Raw genomic sequence first — 22,654 nt, 5'->3', positions numbered from 1 at the left:
AAGCCTGAGTCAATTCCCATTGCATTAAACACCACCCCCATTAATTAATAATGGCAATGAAAACCAGACTAATAAATTATAACAGCTGCTGCAGCCTTGCCTTCTGCTGAATGCTTCCTCCATACCGGATCCTGTGCTAAATGCAATACGTATATAACCTCAGGTCATCCCATAATCCTCCCGATAAGGTAGCCACTTTTCTCACCATTTTACAGAGGAAACTGAGCACCCAAAGAGTAAAACAAAACAAAACAAACAAAACCACTGTAATAAGTGGACGAGTTAGGATGAAGCTCAGCTGTTACTGACTTCAAAGCTGTTGCTTTAACCACTAGGCCATACGGCCAGTCACTTGAGCCCTTGGGAATGGGGTAGCTTTAAGATCCCAAACTCCAAAAAGAACAAAATGAGGCCTTCTGTTGTAAGGATCATAACAAAGTTAGCATGCTACATAGTATATTTCAGTGTATTTCCACATGTCTGATTATTTAAATCTCAGGACATCTTTGTGAGTCATTTTACAAGGGAGAAAATGAAGCCTCAGAAGAGGGTTAGCATCTTGCTCAAGATTGCACCTTGGAGGGGCACCTGGGTGTCTCAGTTGGTAAAGCATCTGACTTCGGCTCAGGTCATGATCCCAGGGTCCCAGGATTGAGCCCCGCGTCGGGCTCCGCGCTCCCTCTTCCTCTGCCCCTGCCCCTCCCCCTGCTCGTGCATGCTCTCTCTCTCTCTCAAATAAATAAATAAATAAAATCTTAAAATTAAAAAAAAAAAAAGATTGCACCCTGGATAATGGCACCCGGATAATAACCTTTCAAACCGAGGCCATACTGTATCCACGTCTACAAGACTCCAAGCGCAGGCACATTCCATTCAACCCATGCTGCCTCTCACCACACTCTGGCCCAAGTTCCAGCTGTAGGGACAGAGTTGAGCAGTATGAAAAGGATGAAGCCAATCATAATTCTTGCCAAGTCCTAGAAAGCCCTTTCAGGGGCACCTACAGAAATCCCCTGGATGAGGTGGAGACTATGGCATAGTGGGGCAGTGAGGGACCGAATAGAGTTGTCCCTTGTGGTCTGCAGTTGGTTCCATGGTTTGGGGTAGCATCAGGGCTATGCCAATGATGAACATTTCACTGGAAATTTGTTCAGGGACTTCCCTGAGCCAGATGCTTGGCTGGTTCATGGGCTTCATTTCTGTCTCAATAAACTCAGATTCTCCTGGCATCTGCTGTAAAGAAAAAAGCCAGAGGACAGTGAACAAGACTAGAAGAAATGTTCTGATGAGGGAGAGGCTTTGGGGATTTGCTGGGAGATTGTGTGACCACTGGGGCCCTCCTGGGCTCTGCTACCAGACACCTATGTGGTGCTGGTCAGGAGCCCGTTTCCATCTTGATTTGGTCAAGCATGGTCAGTTTTCTACTTAGTGCCATAGATGGTTCTCTGTTTAATCAGTTTGTGTGATGCTTCTAGCATATTGTCCAGAAGAGGAGGTCTTCATCCCATAGTTTGAATTTGACCTCTTCTATCTAGTTGTGACATCATCTCTTCAAGACTCAGGCAATCAGGCAATCATTCATGCCTTCAACTTTTGGAAGCCGAATGCCTTCTCCATGTTGGGTGCTGGGCTAGTGCTCGGGGTCCAACACCTGTCCTGCTGCATGGAACTTTTATTCTAGTGTCCATTCGCAGCCCAACATTAAATATGCTCCAGGTTAAGCACTGTATTATTCTAGAAAGGAATCCCTTCTGGGAGAATTCCTTGCAGTTATTTAGAAGTTCATGTGTTGCAGTATTAACATGTCATCTGGCAGTTATGTAATTCAGGCCAGACTTCAAGTGTCTCTTTTTTGGGGTACCAGAGTAGCGGGAAGGGGAGCTGGTAGGAGGATGGAAGACATGTTGCCTTTGGGATAAGATGTTTGCTCCTTCTAGAACCTTTAACTGGCTACCAGAAACCGCCATTCTCTATTCTCTGTAAAGTTGTTGATGAGGAATTACAATATCTGGAACAATTATAAAATGAAATGTCTTGGCAATTGAGTAAAGGTCGTAATTGGAAATGAGAGCTATACTTTCATCACCAGTGGAGGAAAAAAAATATCCATATTCTTGTTTCATAAATGGTACTGTTTCAAAAGCAAAAATATAGTCACTGTTATGGTGGTGGTAGTTGGGAGTGGGGATTACAACAGATGAGCCAAATGGTTTCCAAAAAATTGTCAAAGTGCCGGACTTATCTTGGTCCAGGGTTGTTTCCTAATGCTTGAGAGAGACAGAGGATCCTGCCAATTCTGAACTCAAAATGGCCCCTCCCAGCTCTCCTCCACCCTGGAGACATGGCCCAAGTGGATTCCCTCCGGGGCCCAGAATCCAGTTCAGAACAGCAACGTCCCTCTGGAGTATCCGCATCCATGCAAATCAACCTTGTTTAAACCAAAATGATTGTTTCATCAAGCTGGGGGGTTTCTCATCCCTGTCTCCTCATCTAATCCCAATACCTTTACTCCCTTTGCTCTTCAGTTTCCAAGTGTGACCTGTCCGTGTCTCCAGTTCTAGACTTTGCATGTTCCTCATTTGTCATCTTTATTAGGCCTTCATTTATTTGTGTTTGTCACTGCTGCACTTGGTGGTGGTGTGGTGACCGTTCACCATGCTGGTTCACACGTAGCTTCCCATTTAGTGACCCTCCTTTCTATTCTTTCCTATAGAATTACCCTTTATGACTATCAAGCCATGTGCAGGGCCAACAAGGACAGCAGTGATGGCGCCAGAGGGCTATTGGATGTGAGTACGGTGCAGTCACCCAAAAACCAGGGGCATGTGTCTATCTGTTTCTGAGTGTGAGCATATCTTTATCTTTGGAGTAATCAAGTTTATCTTTTTCGAAACCACGAATGTTTTAAAGTGTCTCTTAATTTTACTGGTTAAGAAAAACCACTTCTGTTCAAACCCAAATCCATTGATTATATGAATGACAAGTGGGTCTGACATCTTTGATGGACAAATGTGCCCCCTTTTGATGGATAGAAAAGGGGAGAAGTTTTGGAGATTCTCTAATTCTCATATAAAAGAGAATTTGAGTTGGTTCATCAGAAGTCTTCCCTTTGGTTTGTAAGAAACCTATTAGCCTGTGAACAAATTCACATTTTGCTCATAGATTCTCTACCCTAATCAGGATGCTGCTGAGCTTCGGTGTATCATTTTCACCGGAGCTGGTTCCATCCGTGATGTCACAATGGAGAACCAATCAACATAGATAGTGTATCATTAGAAACAGGCTTTCAGACTGCCAGAAATTAACTATTATAATTTACTCCCAGTTAAAAAACATAATTGACAATGTATAAGCGATGTAAGTTTGGCTACCCATCACCTGAAAACACAGGAAAAACAGTTACAGTATACTTTGACATAACCCCGCATGTGTATATAATAAATATAATCTTTGCATGTTATCATTTTGTAAATTCCAAAAATTAACCTAAAATCTTGTTTGAAACACAAAATTTATGAGCCATTTTCGTTTTTAAAATATAAACACACACCTTCTCATTTGCAGATGTAAGATCTTGCAAGGAAATTATTTAAAAGCCAACTATTTAACGTGGTCCTCCTCCACTGAGGGAGCAAGAAATGATTTGGAGCTGGAAAATTTCTGAAAGGCAACTAGGAACTGAAAGTTGAATGTTTTGAAAAATACCACTTTTTAGTGAGAATCAACATGCCTTTCCAAATCCAAATTCCCTAGACTTAGCATAAATATTTCTAGACTTAAAACGTTCCCAAGATATGTTTTCATCATTAGGCTTAAAAGCTCAATGGCTTTACCCTTCAGAATGATAATGTGCATTTAAATTTTTAATCCTGTATTTACATAATCCCTTTGTGTACCCATACATTGAGCCAGTGTCTGGCACAGAATGCTTGAGTGCCCTTCCTACCCTCCCACCCAAACCCCTGCCCCCGAGGGAGCTGTCCCTGTGCCTGCCCCTCCCCAACTCCAGAGCCACCCTAATTCCTCTATTCATTCCCTCCTCCCAAGGACCCACACTACCAAGGACCCCTGAAATGTCACTACCCATCCCGGCAGGTACAAAGGCACAGAACTGTCCCAGGGTCTGACCACCAGGGTCTTTTTGAAAGAAAGATGGTTCTTTTCCAAGCAATAAGAAATATAATGGCAGAACCACCGGACTGCAGGTAGCATTCGGTTTTAGGAAATGGTTAATAGTTCACATCCTTATCTGATCCTAATCCTGAGGGCCCTGTGATTGAGGGAATGATGTTGACACACTCAATTAAATCAGAGCAAGAGATCCAGTCTGAAATCTGTGTGGGCTGAGAATAACCCCAGTAGACTGTTATTATTGTTGTTTTGTTCACTGACTTTACTGACTTGAAAAGGGAAATGTCAAGAATGGTTAGAGGTATATAAATTGTTTTTTTGTTTTATTTAAAACTGGATAATTCCCCCATTCCTAGTTCTCATCTTTATCATCAAAATGCTCAGAAGGTAGGATTAACTATCCATCACTTCAGAGACCAGGATTTGGCATTTCAGTTCTCTGATAACGTAAAGGCAACCACAAAAGGTTCTGAGATTTTTCTGGACCTGCCATCTGGGGGGCGGGGGAGGGAGGGCTTTGCCAAAGTCAGCGCCTCTCTCAAGTGCATCCACTACTGGAATATCTGGCATATGTAGATTCAAAGAGCCAACTGAGGGGGAGACCTGCTATTTTCCAGAATTCAGGAAATTGAATTATCCACATAGAAAATATCACAGAGTAAACAATCCAACTGCTTTTTTAAATTAAAATATTCTAAAATAAAGATTAGGCTGTCAATACCTTCTTTTATAGAGTTGAAGGGGATTTTCTGCAAGGATAAAATCACATGTTTATATGGTTGTCATTTTTTTTTCCAAATCCAAATATGTATGTGTGAGAAAAGGCAGCTTAAATCCTACATAACTCATGGGCAACATTAAAATCAAGTATATGCAACTTGTCCTTATTTCAGTGAATGACATACAGTGATGGAGAACAGGGAATCACCTTTCTGAGAGGCAGATCTGTGAATTACCATTTGAAATTAGTTATATGATTTTAGCCCCTCAGCATTAGGCTGCAAAATATTAGCCCCTGGAGGGTAAAGTTTTAAACATTGTTCGCTGAACTTCCTTTTTCCTCCCAGAGATAACCCCTGTATTAGATCATGTTTATTTTACTTGTAAATCACACCTCACTACAGGGGAGTTCAAAGTTTTAAAATGTTAGTTTTAGGATACAGTATCCAACCATGTTCTTCTTTTAGCTAGAGCTTCACTGTTTTTTAAGGTGATATCAATCTCTCTCGAAGAATAACATTGTCTTTATGTAAAGCCTTAAGTTAAACTACAAATTTCATATGTGATGCATTGTTTTCAATGAACTGAATTCTTCTCTTCAGCCTTATAATGCCTTCCTTGCTGCAGTAAAATGGATAATGACAGAACTTGTCTTGTAAGTACAATTTGCTTCATTTTTAAAGAGTAATATTGTTTTTCTTTTGTATTATAAAGTGAATTGGAAGACTGCATTTCATGTTTTCAACAACCATTAGATTCAGAATGCTCTGAGATAACTTCATCGAACATCTCGAAATATTGAAAGCTGAGACCAAAAAATTATCTTTCAGTTATTCATGGTCACTGCTTATGCCCTTATGTCATTGCTTAGCAGACTAACAGCTTGCAATATACAAACCAAATTTATTTATTGTGGTTAGTGTTAAATTTAACATAGATGTCTGGCTGTTTTTAATGCAGCCTGGGTGGGCTGTGGTCAGAAGAACAAATTGCCAGGGCTGCCCACTGTGCTCCTTTGGATGTGTTGGCATGTGCAAGGGTGGGGAGGAAGGGGGCTTGTGCAGTGGTGGGCCAGGGGCTGGGGGCTTTTCTCAGGTGTGAATTAATTGTTTACCCTGTCAAACTACAGTCCTATTTGGAGGGTGCTAGATGCATCTGTGACTTAGGTCAGATTGAAATGGCACAAAGATGAAAGGCTTGACTCCCAGAAAAGATATTGGACGCATGACAGAAACACCATATCCCACGAAAGGGAGGAATTCCATGGACGAGCATGAAAACCGGATTGTTTAAGCTGCACCACACTCTCAGGTTCTGATTTTGCCCACCGTGGCTCCACTTCTGAGTGTTTGAGGCAGATTTCTTACCATTTGACGAACAGCCATTGTCTTCTTCATTGCTTTAATGTAACCTATATTAATTTAACAACATTATAAATTGAAATTCATTTCTCTTATGTACACAAGAGGCAGAAAATACAGTAACAGACAATAGTGAGATTTTGATTGACAGTGAGCTGCTGCAGGAAGCAGTCATGAGCCTAAAAGAGAAATGATGGAATTTTGATCTATCTGTATTCATTTGGAGGATGGTTTATATTACTTTTGCATTTTTTACTAACAATTGGGAAATTCTGATTTTTTTTTTTTTTTTTGAAGTTGCATTGTGGCATAATTTCATCAAGAAAAGTTTGTTCCATCTATGCCTACACACACGCACACACACACACACACAGGGCTGAACAGGTTTGCATTGCAGTATAAATCTGGAAAGCATCCTTTATTACTGCAGATCATAGTCTAGGTAGAGAATATGCTATTTGTATCTGTGCACGAAGGCAGAGGAAGCCCTTTGGAAATTGACTTTTTACTATAGATTCAGCCTATAACTGGAAAACCATTTCTGCCCACAAGCAGGATATTTCTCCACAGAGTCCTTGAGTCTAGGGAAACCCGATTTCAGGGTTTGGCTGGTATTGGTGATCAAATAGCCTTTCACAAGTAAGATAAAGCCCAGTGAAAATTCCGTGGTCACAGAACCAACCGTATGGTACCTTCCAATCATGTTACTGTTTCAAATGCAGTGAGCGATGCTGAATAACAGAATGTCGCTGTCCCATTCAGGGGGCAGATAACCAAATAACCCTGGGCTTTTGCATCCCCTGCTTAGGTTCCTGGTGGAATTTAACCTCTGCAGTTGGTGGCACTCAGATATGACAGCTAAAGGTAAGCAGCAGCTAGTTCCCATTTCTCAGCTCAGAGTGATAAACCCAGGGTTCACTGGCTACTTTTCATCAAGGATGGGCTCACGCACAACTGCCCGGGACAAAGTGATGATTTTTCAGCTCCGTCAGCATCTGTGCTGACTACAGCGCTGTCCCGTCTGACCAGAAATTCCACAGGTTTCATTCTGCCCATGTTGAATGCACACTTTGACCTGTTTCCTTAAGTAAGACTGAGGTCATAACGTTGCACGGTGAATTCTTCAACAAGCTCGTGGGCAGTGCTTAAAATCGAAGGGAGACGCATTGCCTTTTTCAAGCTTGAGTGAATGGATAACCACTCTGGTTTTTTGTTTGATCATTTTTTTTTTTATAATTATCCTCGTAAATTATAAATTTAATCATATTACTCTCCCCACTCAAAAGCCTTCAGCGATTTGAGCAGTAATTAGTAGAAACTCTCAGAGGTGTGAGTTGCAGTTAGATGAGTACGGATTTCAGTCCTGGCTCCAAGGTTTGCCTTTGGCAAGTTAGCTGATCTCTTCAAGACTCAGTTTCCCCATAGTAAGCAAACTGGGAGACATAATAAATATTATTTACCTCCTGTCGTGTATGTGTTTAATGATACATCATACTATATGCTGAGCATGGTGACTGGAACATAATGAGCCCTCAAAAAATGACAACTGTAATTAACTTCCGATACCAGCGTTGACACTGTTGACCACAATGATGACTAATCGAGTCCCGAGGCCCTATGAAGCCGGTACTCTTTCATGAGGGCGGTCTCGCAGCCATCTGCCCCACCTGCTCCATCACACGCTGCTTCTCAGATAACGCTCTGCTCTTTCTTTTCCTGCGTGCATTCATTCTTGCTCATTTTCTTACCTGGGATGACAGGAACTAGCAGTACGCTAGACAGCTACCATGTTTATTGTTATTATTTTTTAATTATCTGTCTTTTTCAAAGAGGTAGATTAACAGTGTTGCAGCCTTCCCTAGGGGCTGGCTATATTTCGATCTGACGTTTCCTCTTCCGTCCCTTAAGATCCCAGTCGGGCAGGATTCCCTCCATTCTTCCAGGAAGAGTTAGCAGCATTTCCTTCTTGCTTCCATCCCAGTCAGCTCACATATTTATTTCCCCAGCTCTTCTGCACCATCATTGTCTCACTTTGTTGGCTTCACGCCAGAATTCCTTGATGGCAGGAGCTATGCCTCATAACCGCTGTTATCCCTTAGCACCTAACTGGTGCTCAGTGAACTGTAGGCGCTCAGTCTTCACTTACTGAATACCCTAACAATTCTTATGCTGGGTATGACCTTTATAGCCACTCTCATCATAGCTTTATAATTTACAAATAGGCCTCTGTTGCCTAAATTCAGGAGCTCCCTCATTTCTTGTTAGAGTATGACATGGAAGGACACCTACAGAGAGGTGTATATGCATACACAGCTGCACCGGATGGCCTCTGATTACAGTGAACCTAATCCAAGTGTGTTTGGGGTCGGCCCAATCCTGAGAAGCTGAGAGCCCAGGGAAACAGCATCTGTGTGCCCTGTTCTCTCTCACACTCACACACTCACACTGTCCTGGTGACCCTTAGTATGTGAGCTCCATACTTGCCCCTTCCTCTTGGGTTAGGACCTGCTTTGAATGTCCCTAAGCCCACTTCTAGAAATCTAAATAAACTGGGGTAGGAGCAAAGGATTCTAGGACAGGATGATCATCACTAAGGAACTGATGATTGCAAATACTGGTAACTCTTTAAGTGATGAACAATAGGGACAATTCAAAATAAATGACAGCCCATCCACGGAGAGGCAGAGAAAACCTTTTAACAAGATTCTGTTTCAAAAACAGATCTTTTTAACGAGATCAAAAATGTTCATGAAATGAAGTAATATAGCAAAATAAACAATATACAGAACTGTATATACCCCAGAAAAGCATCCAATGGTGGGGGAAGAAGGGGGGTATGGATTTAATTAGGGTCAGCGATCAGTATGGCCCGTGGGGAGTCAATAAGCAAAGAACGAAATATGAATTAGGAAGGGAAGACTATTATGTCCCCCAAGAAAAGTTTGCCTATAACACAAACCTGCTTTTGATGAAAATTGCACATGATTTGGAAGTGAGATCTGAGAAAGGACCTATTAAATGGGTGCTTGCTCCCTTGTTCTATTTACTTTCCTTATTCCACTAGCTTCTCCACAGGTTTACTATTAGGAAGGGAAATGTTTAGATGAGATTAAAAGGGAGGGACGGAAGAAGGAAGATCAACGGAGGCCAAGAGAATGCACCGCAAGTTGGTCACAGGGCTGTTCTCACCACAGCCCCAGCTCCTTGGGACAAGTGACCTGGGCTTCGAATCTGGCTTTGAGCTCTGGGAGGCTGGAGCAGCCGTTTTGCCTAGATGAAGTGCTCTGGCCTGGAATCAGGCAGCTTTCTTCTGCAGCTGGCTGGCTACTTGCTCCTGGGCAAGTCTCTTGGTCTCTCTGGGCTCTGGTTTCCCGGTTGGTCAGCAGAGAGAACCACGGACCTAACGCGGGTGTGAGAGATGGATTAGGCGGTGCACGCTAAGCCCATGGGCAGACAGGGCACAGAGCTGGTGGGTGGTGCTTACGCTCTGGGCAGCGGTGGCTTTTGTGACTGAGACCCTGAGACTGAGATGCTCTTAGGAGTACGTTCAGTGCTGAGGGCAGCGGGCTGGTCGTCTTCAGGGTTTGCTTTTTGGCATCCCTCTTCACAACCGTATGCCTGCCCACCTCTGGCTGAGGAGCTTCCGAGGTGAGCATGAGGATGGCCCACCTCTTCATGCCAACCTGCATCCGCATTTCCCCCATTCTTACTCCCCCGGGCCTGCTTCCCTTCCCCATGACCTGCTCATGCAGGTATCTGCCTACCCTCTTGTGCTGGTCCTTCAGATTTGACAATCAGTTTAAAAGTTTTTGTTGTGTGCCAGTCACTGTGATCTTTGCTCAAACCAGTGGTTTTCAACTGGGGGTGGGAGGGGATGGGGTGGGTGAGGATTTTTTCTCCCAGGAGTCATTGCAATGTTTGGAGACATTTTTGGTTGTCACCACTGGGGGTGAGTTGGGGGTGTTACTGACAGCTAGTGGGTAGAAGCCAGGGATGCTGCTAAACATCCTAGGACACACAGCCCCTCACAACAAAGAATTATCCTACTCAAAATGTCAGTAGTGTCACTGTTGGGAAACCCTGGTGTAGACCGAAGAGTATAGGGTAGGGGATGAAGAATAAGGAAGAAGCATATGGGGCGCCTGGGTGGCTCAGTCGGTTAAACATGTGCCTTCGGCTCAGGTCATGATCCCAGAGTCCCAGGATTGAGTCCCACATCAAGCTTCCTACTCAGTGAAGAGTCTGCTTCTCCCTCTGACCCTCCCCGCTCTTGTGCTTTCTCTCCCACTCCCTCTCAAATAAATAAATAAATAAAAATCTTTAAAAAAAAATAAAGCAAGAAGGATATGGTCTTTGCACTCATGATGCTTACAGAAATGTATGAAGGTTCCCATTCTGAAATTTCATATCCCCTCACCCCTCCTCCCCCTGTATCAGGACCAACAGCAAGGAGAATTTCAGCTAAGAGAAATCAGGTGATGCTTCATCTCTCCGTGTTATGTTTTAGAAGCTTTTTAAAATGTTCCTTAATAGATAATTCCAAGTCATGTCATCCTTTTGCCACACTGTGAGACCTTCCCCCAGACTGTAGACAGACCTTGTCAAATGATTGTATGGTCACCACACGATGTGCTAGCATACAGTGTAGTGCTTTTCCATTTCCAGAGTGTGGGCCCTAGACGATCTTCAGATCATTTCATCATACCTGAGAGGTGGGGACTGCTGGAATTTGTCACTAAACCTTTCTGAGCTACTTGAGTCAGACAGCTACTAGATGATGGGCTCAGACGTGAGCCAAGAGCTCGGCTAGATGGCAGTGAGCAAGGCAGCCCGCCTTCTTGGAACCCCTGTATGGGACTGGCTACTGTACGTGGATTGTCTCGTTCGGGCCTATAGGCCTCTGCTGGACAGGGCTGCCTTTTTCCATTTCACAGATGGAGAAATGAATTCGAATGGGGGGCATGGACTCGTCCTTGGGGCTGCTATCGGCTGGGTATCTTTGTTAAAGGAAAATGTAAATTCTTAGACCCAGAGCATACGGAGAGAAAAGTTTCACAGCAATATTGACTTGCAAGGTTTCTTCATTCTAATTTTACCATTCCCTCACTAGATAAAGACCCTGCACTGAGACATACATCTTTGTTTAGCTAAAAATGGAATCCATAATTACACTGTTTATCTGCTTCATTTCCTTAATGAAGGGGACTGTGGAAGCCCATTTCTGCCTGATTATCACAAAGGTATCATTTTGGCGAAGTTGCACAAAGAGAATGGAGCTTGCTGGCACCGAGTATGAATGGGGGTGCATTCACAGAGACAAAAGAAGAGGAAAGCTTTTCAAATGGCAACTCTATTCATTCCCAGTTGTCTGCCCATAATTACTGTGAACCCAAGTCAGTTATTCTCATCAGGGACATTTGTTGCTAAGGGAAAATTAAAGAAATTCAATTGTGTGGATGCTCCATTGGGTGCTTCATTGTGAGTGAGTGGTAGGTCATGGCTTCAGCTTGGGACCGCCGGCCTAATGGGGACGGAAGGTAGAGCAGTGTAAAGGCCCAGAATGGTGGCGCCAGGATGTGACCATGCAGAAGTGGGTCTGGGCTCCCCAGCTCACGGCAGTGTGACTTGGGGCAGGCAGCGCCACTTAATTTCTCTGGGCTGTAGCTTCTTCGTCTGTAAAACAGGAAAGCAGCAGGCCTTCCTCACTGCATGGTGGTGAGGACTCTGTCCATGCAAAGGGCCTAATGTCGTGTTTGGCATGTAGTGGGTGCTTCACGAGTATTGGCTGTGAAAGTGGCGATGGTGGTTTTGCTGTTTAAGGAAATAATGGTCATGGCGAGTCTCTTCCTGGGGGTCTCAAGGCAGGCCATGTCTGCTTTCTGAACCCCTGTTTCCCGTACAATAAGGAATCAGCCTAGCTGAGCTTCATGACCTCTTGTACGGACAGCTTTGTAAGATAATGCGTTGTAAGTGCCCAATGGCTAAACCAGCATTCTGGAGATCACTGGAAGCCTGAGCTATGGATTCAGAATTGCATAGATAAGCAGTAATGACTGGCAAATGTGTGTGCTGTCCATAGCACTCCAGACAAGGAGAGGTCTTCATAATAAACCATGTTATTTAGATTAAATGTGGCCATGATTTTATACGATAATTCGCATGTGGCCCAAAAGCACAGCAAGAGGCTTGCAGCCAATCTATAGTCGTGTTGCAAACAGAATCAACGAGGGTTTATCGCCACATCAGTATGGGTGCCCTGCAATTGTCAAGGGAACAAGAATTTCATTTCCAGGAAGGATCAGAGCCAAATGAGCCTCACCATTGAGAGCGCTGGACTCATTCCATTGTAACTGGGCCCAGACAATCACAATTAGAGATGGTGCAATTATCGGGCGCATTTAAATCATGTGTGCTGCCTATCTCAGCCAGCCCCAAAGACCTTTCTTCCTTTCTTTCATTGGCCGAACTTCACAGAGCAGTTAAATATATGTGTGCTGGAGCCAGACGGCCCAAGTTCAAATTTTGGCTCTGCCACATACTTACTGGATGAATTTGGGCAATTCATTTGGTTTTCTCCTCCATTCACTAATCTGCAAAACAGAGATAACCATGGTTCTCACCTTACAGTTTATTCTTTTTTTTTTTTTATTTTGTCATGTTTTACTGTTAAATAAATTAATACATGTAAAGCAGAACAGCATCTGGCATGTAGTAATTTCTTAATAAATGTAGCCATTACCATCATGAGCTTATTATGTGCCATCTGCATGCGTGTGCCGTATCCACTTATAATCTGTGTTGTTGGGGTTTTTTTTTGTTTGATCTTTATTTCATTTTAACGGACTCATTTTTTGAAATTCAAATAATTTAAATATTAAAAGGAAGTTTCCCAAATGGAAAGTCTCTCTCGCTTGCTCTACAAAGGAGTCAAGTGCGAACACAAGAACCATGAAAATAAAAAGTGTGACCAAATTGTAGCCAGATGCTCGGAGCTTTATGGGTGGCCTCCCCAGATAAAAAAAAGGGGGGGGGGGTTTAAGAGCAAATGAAAGAAAAACGAAAAAGAAAGAAAGGTGGGAAAAACTCCCTAGCATCCAACAAGGATGTCCTCAACAAAATCCTCTGACAAAATCAGAGACATTGGAGAAGAACTTGGAAGCGAGTGCTGTTTCCACCAGGTGCCCCTCTCTGTGCTGTAGCTGTTTGGCCCGGGCCTCCTAAAACTGACCTTGCCTTCCCCCTGAAGGCAGGCAATTTGTCATGAAGGCCTTAGATGCTTACATTCCCTTTGTCTATTTGATTGCCTGAAAAACACCATTCAGGGGAATTATTCAGATATTCAGCAAGCATCTGATAACGCTTGCCAGTGAGCGAGCACCGCAGGGCACCAGGGACAGGCGGGGTCGGGGACCCGGCCTTTGGGAGCATGACACTCACCTGTGCTGTCCCTACAGCGGAGCCAGGAGTCAGGGAGGTAGTCACTGGCCTTTTCTAACCAAAAAGTACTGCTTCAGAAAGGCCCGCCGTTTCTGAGAATTCCGCGCAACAACCCGTAGTCGTGTGGTAGTAAGCATGTTCGCTTCAAGAGCCCTCACGGTGCACCAGCCACTTGCCGTGCATTAATTCATCTGATCCTTCACCCGTGTGAAGTTATTCCCTCTTATTCCCATTTTACAGAGGAGAACACGGAGGTGCCAAGAGATTGAACTCACCGGCTGTCCCACAGCAGTGGCAAGATTCATGACCCCTAGTTTGTGCCCTTAGCTGCTATGTATGTAATTTGCCCAGCTCCTGGCACGTGGGTGGTGACACGCTCCAACGGCTAGTGTTTCATGAAGGCTGAGTGTGTGTCCACACCTGCATGTATGTGGAAGTGTGCACGCGTGTCCCTTGGTTAAGAGCTGTACCTGCCTCGGTCTATTCATCACTCAGAACAACTCAGGGAGTTAGCATGGGCATCATGCCTAATGTCAGTGACCAGTTTCCAAAAAATCACATGTCGTACATAAAAAAACTGATTGAATCCACTTCCTTTTGTTTTAGATGAGAAAAATGACAATGTGTTATGCGTTAACCCCAAACCCCCAATCAATTTCCTCAATATAATTAACGCTCAGTGAAAATTCTATATTAAAAAAAAAAACCAATCACGTTAGGATATACATGCTTGGAACATGGCTTCCTGATCACCCAACAAATATCTGGTGGTTACCAAATGCTCCTTTAGCACTTAGTAATCCTGGGCCCACTTAGTGCCGGCAGCCTCCACATGGTCACAAGACATGTCCCCGTGCTTCTGACATCCAACCAACTGTATTTGGAATATAACTTGAGACTTTGTCAAAACATCATTTTGTTAAAACCCTATCGAGTTTTGGAGTTGGAAATGTAAATTGTATATTCTATATGTTTATAAATAGATGTTTATATTTCCATATAAACATCAGCCAAAAACTTTGTACAAAGTTTGGGTATTGGAAACCTATGAGCATTCTACTGGTAAGTTTTTTTGGGTTTTTTTTTTTTAGAGGAGTGGGGAGGGGCAGAGGGAGAGGGTGAGAGAGAATCTTGAACAGGTTCCAACCCAGTGTGGAGCCCGATGCGGGGCTCCATCTCAAAACACTGAGTTCATGACCTGAGCCGAAATCAAGAGTCAGATCCTTAACTGACTGAGCCACCCAGGCACCCCCTACTGGTAAGATGTTAATGGGTGACAAGTCCTGTGACAAGTACTGTACTATTGGCATCTCCATTTTACAGATGAGAATACTGAGGATTAGTTAGAAGCAATGAAGCACAGGATTTATACTCCAAACTTCTCTGACTTCAGAGTCTTCACCCTTAACCACTGTTACAGTATTTACCATCATCATCATTTGAATGTTACAATGGCTTCATTAGAATGCTAGTGTTACTCTTCTTGTTATTGATTACTGTTGTTACTATTTATTATTATTATTAACTGACATTTACTCAGCACTCATTATGTTCCAGGTACTCTACCAAATATTCAACATATAATGATTCATTTACCTCTCACTTCACCCTCTGATAGAGGAAGAAGATTAGCCCCGATTTACACATTGAAAATAATTGAAACATAAAGAGTTTCTGGAACTTCCCCACTGGACATAACTTGTTTACATGATTTTATCAACCACCAAGACATTACCCAATGCCTACTAGCTAGCCATCCATGCACCCGGGTTATCTAGTGCTGTATTCCTGGACAAGGAACTTCATAAGGGTAGGATGAGGTTCATGGCTGTGGTTCAAAGACATTACATATTTTACTATTCCATAGTTCAATTTTGTTTCTGTCATAAAACCACGTAGTTGTATCATGACCTTTGTCTCACCCTAAATAATATGGTATAACTTCTATTTTATACATTTATTCAGATACACGTATGTGTTGTTGCTAAGTTCAAGTAAGTCTGAAGTCCGAGACCCGTTGACTTATGTTGTCCCAGAAAGTATTCTTGTGATCCATAAATGATAGTGGGTGAAGCCAACACAACGACTTGAGGAATTATAGCTTATAGAGTTGCTTGGCAGATGAAATCACTTGACTAATTAGAAAATAATGCATTATGCTGTGCCTAGAAAAATCACAGCACGGCAGGAGTGGAACTGGGTTCTGAATTACTGGGCTGCCAGTCACAAGAAAGCCTGTGCCTTTATTCTTTATCTTCTTTTCTTTTTTCTTTTTCCTATCCCTACAGCCCAGAAATTGAAACAGACCCTGGAGCCTTGTGACACTGAATATCCAGCATTTGTCTCTGAGCGCACCATCAAGGAAACCTCAGGGAACATTGCTTGTGAAGACTGCTCCAAGTAAGCCTCCCGCCTCCTTTCTGCTCAGTGTAGAACTCCAATGGGCCAATGTGTCTGGCGTGCTCACAATGAGAGATGGAAACGTGGCTGCCCTCTTGTATGAGGAAGTGTTTCAACCAGCTTGGAAAAAACATCACTTGGCTTTGTTAGATCATTTAGAATTTGGGAAGGGTTCAAAATGCTTGAGAATGCATCCTAGAATAGACGAGGTTTTTAGTTGCGTTTATTGTTGGTTGGAAAAAGTCCTAATTGGTGTTTTCCCAGTTGATGGTTGGCCATTTCAGCTATCTGTTGGGAAAAAATCCTTCGGTGTCTTTCCTGGAGGCATCGAATCTTCAGGATTCGCTGGAATCTGGTGTCTGGGGAATGAGTCTTGGTTGCTTACTAGGATTCCTAATGACATTGGGCCTTTTTTAATGGTTTTATTGATCATTTGGGTTTCTTTCCCCTTCATTTCTGTTGGTAGTTGGCTGTTGGGTGATGAATCTACTCTTACCGGTTTGGGTGTTCTAGGTTTTGGTGCAATTTCTTTGCAGTTGTATGCTTTACATATGTGTCTTCCTAGTCCTTTGACTCCTCACCTTTTATAATGTTTTAGATGCATTGAAATTTTCTTTTGCTTTTATTTTAATGTAGTCTAATTTATTCTTCTGTTCTTCTATGATTTGTGTGTTTGTGCTTTAAGAAATTAGTTTCTGCCCTCATGTCATAATGGTATTCTCAAATAGTTTTATTCTGAACACTTCAAAATGTTGACTTTCACATTTAGGACTTGAATCCCTCTTGAATTTATTTGTGTGTGTGCCATAATGTAGCATCTAATTTCATCTTTTTCAATATAGTTCCATGTTAACCAGCACTGCTTATTGAATGGTCTTTTTTTTTTTTTTTCCAATTGATTTATTATGGTACCTGTGTCATATAGGGTGAGTTCCCATCTGTATAAAGATCTGTTTCCAGGTTTTATGGTTTGTCAGTACTGCTGTTAACACCATATCTCTTTAATTATTAGAGCTTTATAATATGACTTGATATTTAGGAGAACAAATATCTTTTCCACATTCTTCTAAGTTGTCTTGGCTATTCTTGTCTCTCCTCTTTCATATTAACTTTGTAATCAGCTTGTTAATTTCCATGAATTATGATGCAGTTTTAATTAAAATTGCTGTAAGTTATAGATTAATTTGAAGATAATTGCTATCTTGTATAATACTGGAACTTTCCATTTATAAACTAAGTATGTCTCTTTATTTACATGTCTTTTAATACAGTTTTATAATTTTATGTTAGATTTATACCTTGAAAGCATATAGTTTTTCCTGCTATCGGAAATGGCATACATTTAAAACTACATTTTCTAATTGGTAATTGCTAGAATATGAGAACAACACTGATTTCTGTATATTGAATATCTTGTATGCAGTTGCTAAATGCTCTTTTAGATTTAATAGTTTGTGTATGGCTTCTCTCAGACTTTTTTTTCACACACAATAACATCATTTGTGAAAATGTTCCTTTCTAACTTCCACACTTGTTTTCTTGCATAGAAGTAACTGGAATTGTTGACTAGAAGCAGTGAGAGTAGACAACTGTATCTTGTTCCTAATTTAAAGGAATTTCTTCTAATAATTCCATGTTAACTATGATGGTTGCTATAGGATTTTCTTATTGAGGTATAATTCACATACGAGATCATATTAGTTTCAGGCGTACAACATAGTGATTCAACATGTGTATACATTATGAAATGGTCACCACAATAAATCTAACTCCCATCTGTCACCTTACAAAATTAACACAATGTCAGTGATTCTGTTCCCCATGATGTACATTACATCCCCATGATTTATTTATTCTATTGCCGAAAGTTTATACTTCTTGATCCCCTGCACCCATTTCATCCCCCCTATCCCCTCCCCTCTGGCAACCACCAATCTGTTCTCTTCATCTATAAATATGAGTTTTGTTTTGCTTTGTTGATTTATTTTTTAGATTCTGCATGTAAGTGAAATCATGCGGTATGCTATTGGGTTTTCTAAATTATAGTAAAATATTAATAATATTAAATTTACCTTTGTAACTATTTTTAAGGAGATTTTGACAGTGATTTTCTTTTTTAAGTTTATTTGTTTTATTTGTTTCTTTATGTAATCTCTACACCCAACGTGGGCCTGGAACTCACCACCCCAAGATCAAGAGTCAGTTGCTTTCCTAACTGTGCTAGCCAGGCCACCCCCGTTGTAACTATTTTTAAGTGCACAGTTCACGAGCATTAAGTACATTTGCAATGTTGTGCAGCCATAACTACTATCCATTTCCTGAGTTGCCTTAGATTTTTGATAGTTAGCCATTTATTAGGTTAAAGAAAACCTCTTCAGGGGTGTTTGTTGCTCTTGTTGCTATTGTGTGAAATTTGAATGGATGTTAAATTTTATCAAAACATTCTTTCTACATTAATTACTAAAATGATTTTAATTTGTTAATATGTTGAGTTACATTGATAAAATTTTTAAAAATTTAAATCATGAAATATATCATATATACTATATCTTTAATGGTAGCTGGATTATCTAACGTGAAAACATGCTCTCTTTCCCAGGATGGTCTTTCATTGCCATGATTACAAAAGACAAAAACCAAAACCATCTTGCTAGGTCCATTTGTTCATGTTATATTGAATTTGCCATCTGTACTTAAAAAAAAGAGTGGGTTAGGGGCCCCTGGCTGGCTCAGTCGACTAAGCATGACTCTTGATCTCAGCTCAGCTCATAATCTCAGGGTCCTGGGATCAAGTCCTGCATCTGGCTCTGCGCTCAGTGGGGAGTCTGCTAAAGTTTCTCTCTCCCTCTCCTTTTGTCTGCCCCCTCAAAAATAAATAAATAAATAAATAAATAAATAAATAAATAAATAAATCTTTAAAAAGGGAAGAGTGGGCTACACTTTTCCTTTCACATACTGTTATTTGGCTTTGTTATTAAGGTCATTTTATGGTCATAAAATTTCTTGGATCTTATACATTTTGTATAAGATTAAATTATCTGCTTCTTTTAGGTTTGGTAAAATTTACCCATAAAACTATGAACAGGTGATAGGTTATGTATTTATTTATTTTATTTTATTTTTTTCCTGTGTGAGTAAATTTTCAACTACTGAATTAGTTCCTTCCAGTTGTTAGATATCTTTGGAATTTCTATTTCTTTTTGAAATGATTTTGGTAATTATATTTCTTAGAAAATTGCCTATTCCATCCCACTTTTCATGTTTATTGCATGCATTTGTTAATAGTATTCTCTTTTGATTAAAAATACTGCCGTATTTGTGATTTTGCCTGGTTTTAAATCAATCTCACCCTTCCCTTCTCCTCCCCCTTTCCTCCCCATACCTCTTCTTCTCACCCTCCCCTCCCTCCCCTCCCTCTCTCCCTACCTCTCCCTCCCCCTCTCTCTCTCTCTGTCTCTCCTTCCCTAACTCCCTCCCTCCATTGTTTCCTCCTTCCTTCCCTTGCTCTCAGTACTAATAGAAATGTTTGTTTTCTTTTCCTTTTCAAAGAACTATCATCATTTAGTTTGTTAGATTTTCTCTGTTGTTTCTTTGACTTTCTATTTCATTTATTTTGCTTCTTATCTGTATTATTACCTTTCTTCTATGTTTTTGGGATTTACACTTTATTATTTTCTAACATTTTGTGTTTGATGCTTAGTTTTTGCAACTTCATTCATATATATAATAAATATATACATATGTATAATTTCTCTCTGCATTTTAGTTTATATAGGGTTTTCATTATTCAGCTGTGATAATTTTCTAATTTTTACTATATTTTTGATCAGTAAATTATTAAATACTGTTTTAATATTTCCTAATATATATGGGCTTTGAGGCTGTCTTTTTTTTTTTTCTTATTGATTGCTGATTAAATGACATTGTGGTCTGTATACCACATGGTCTGTGCAGAGACTTGTTTTTATCCTAATACTTGTCTATGTGTTTTTGAAAGCAGGTTTCATTCTCTAATAACTGAGTACAGGGATTAATGTGTATCTGATGGATCAAGTGTGTTCATTGTGTTTCAAACTTTTGTCATTGTTGTTGTTCTGTTTTAGATATAAGGCTCTCACCAGGCTTATGGATCTTTCCACTCCTTTATGTCATTCACTTTACTTTGCTTTTTATATTTGGAAGCTATGTGACCATAGACATCCCTGTTCAAGACTGGTACAGCGTCCTGATAAATCTTGCCTCTGATCACTACTGGATAGCCCAATCTGGGAAAGTACTTTATGCTTTAATGTCTATTTTGTTTGCTAACAACACAGATGCAGTATTTCTTTGTTTGGTGACATATCCTAGGCATGTTTTCCCCCTTCCCTCCATTTCCAACTTTCTTTTTTGTTTTTGTCATTTTGCATTAGGATTTTATCTTATAAATAGAATGAAGCTGGCTTTGGCATTTTTATTATCTCCATTATTAGAGATTTAATCTTTTATAATTTACTGTGCTTATATAAGTTTATTTCTACCATCATTTTATAGGCTGTCTATCCCCGTACTCTTCCTTCCTTCCCTCCCTCCTTCCTCTCTATTCCCCCCTCCCTCCCTCCCTTCCTTTCTTTTCCCTCCAATTGGACCTACTGAGTTTTCTCTGTTCCTGTTTTTCCCTTCCTAGTATGTAAGGTATGCACTCTTTTCTTGAAGTATTTACCCTTAACCTTGTACATGTTTCAGGATCTCTTCCATCCTCCAGAACAAACTCTCAGAACCTCTGACTTGGATTACCTCCCATCTCTTTCATGTGATATTTCCTAACATTTTAGCCCTGCTGTGATTTTAACCCACCAAATATGTTATTATTGCTGTTGCTGCCTGTAGTAAATGAGATGTTTACCAGTTTGTTTACTCACTAGTTTTTTTAAACCATTGCTTCTTGTTTTACAGTACCTTAGAAGTTTTTTGGGTTTTGTTTTTTGTTTTTTTCAGAAATGATCTAGGAGTGGTAAATGATCTCATTCTTTGTCTGACATGCTTTACTTAGTATGTACTCTGCAGTGATCATTTAACTCCATGCTATCTAAATCGAAGTATTTTGAAGATACTATTCCACTGTCTCCTGAGTTTTAGCTTTGCACTGCCATGGGTTGGTCTGGCCTTTCCCCCTCTCAGAGGGCTTTCCTTTGATATTCTGGTTTCACTGACATGTGTCTAGATATGAATTTACTTCTCTGTGTTTATATACTTTCTTTTGGGTAATTTCCCTAAACTCAAGTTCACTAATTTCCTTTCGGTTGTGTCTAGTCCACTGCTTGGAGTCCATTGAGTTTTTAATGTGGATGTCTTTCTATTTATTTTTAGATGTATTATTTGCTTCTTTTAAAAATCTGTGTATTCTTGTATACTTTAAATTTGCTAAGAAAGTAGATTTTAAAATATCTGTGTCTTCTTTATATAGATTCTTATTTTTTTTAAAGATTTTATTTATTTATTTGACAGAGAGAGACACAGCTAGAGAGGGAACACAAACAGGGAGAGTGGGAGAGGGAGAAGCAGACTTCCTGCTGAGCAAGGAGCCAGACGCGGGGCTTGATCCCAGGACTTGATCCCAGGACCCTGGGATCATGACCTGAGCCGAAGCAGATGCTTAACAACTGAGCCACCCAGGCACCCCTTTATATAGATTCTTATTCTTAAATTTTCTATACCTAATTATAAAGGCCTTTTAAGGCTGTTTTAGTAGTTTAAATTTTTTGGGGGGGTGGGTGCCAGTTTCCTTGTCTCTTGTGTCTGCTTTCTTTCCTGGTAGATAATTGGCTCATGTGTTCTGTCATTTTTGACCATGAACTGATTTTTACTATTAATTATTATTTGTGGGAACAGAATAGAGCTTCAGTTTCTCTTCACAGTAGATTTATAGCTGGGCTTTAATCATGTATCCTGTTAGTATTGACTGCCTGGGAATTTTTGTTATGTAAGTTTTTGTATTTAGGAGTTTCTGCATCATATAATTACAGTAAATATTTTTCCCAAGTGGCATGTAGTTTCCGCTTAAAGTTTGATTTCTCATGCTAATATTGTTTTTCCTGTTCAGACCCCAGACAGCACCAGATTATCTGCTTTTTACACTTAGCTATAAATGTCCACGTTGGCTCTTAGTGTCTTGTCTTGTAAGTTCTTTTGTTTTCAAACATGCTTGTACAATGTTTTACTGTTTCATCCAGCATGTCTAAGTGTTTAGAGCAGAATGGCTTCCATATTGGCTTAATCCGCCACGTTATAGTTTACTATTCTGACTGAGGACTTTCTAGAGCCACCACAAGAAAGCACAAGAGTATAGTGGTTTAGCGCAGGAGCTATGCCATCAGGGAGTTCAGAGTGTGTGAGCTCCGACTCCAGTAATTGTTAGCTGTGTGACCTTGAGCAAGAACCTAAACTCTCTGAAACTCAGCTTCTTCCTGGGATAATAATAGTAAGCACATCACAGGCTGGTTGTACGAACTAAGTGGGAAAATTTATGTTGTGGATTTAGCATGATGCCTGGAACAGAATAAGCCCTCAATAAATGGACCCATTTCATGCTAGCATAATGTCATATGCATTTGTATGCAAAGATT

The 22,654-nt window shown here is 40.8% G+C and overlaps 1 protein-coding gene across 6 annotated transcripts in view; it reads left to right on the top strand.

The window, feature by feature from the left end:
* CACNA2D3 (calcium voltage-gated channel auxiliary subunit alpha2delta 3) overlaps positions 1–22,654 on the top strand; it is an 852,366-nt gene that overhangs the window by 772,928 nt on the left and 56,784 nt on the right. For all 6 annotated transcript variants that reach the window (XR_013449537.1, XR_013449535.1, XR_013449536.1 and 3 more), the window contains 4 exons: positions 2,714–2,789; positions 5,454–5,506; positions 7,021–7,076; positions 15,938–16,049. Coding sequence is in view for 1 of the 6 variants with exons in the window: in XM_078076955.1 (XP_077933081.1) it covers positions 2,714–2,789; positions 5,454–5,506; positions 7,021–7,076; positions 15,938–16,049 (297 nt within the window). In the remaining 5 variants the exon portion in view is untranslated. The remainder of the gene's footprint in view (positions 1–2,713; positions 2,790–5,453; positions 5,507–7,020; positions 7,077–15,937; positions 16,050–22,654) is intronic.

This window comes from Halichoerus grypus, chromosome 1 (assembly GCF_964656455.1).
Source record: "Halichoerus grypus chromosome 1, mHalGry1.hap1.1, whole genome shotgun sequence".
In the NCBI taxonomy this organism is placed as follows: Eukaryota; Metazoa; Chordata; class Mammalia; order Carnivora; family Phocidae; genus Halichoerus; species Halichoerus grypus.
Note: the sequence above shows the minus strand (reverse complement) of the source record. Positions and strands in the feature narration are given on the sequence as shown.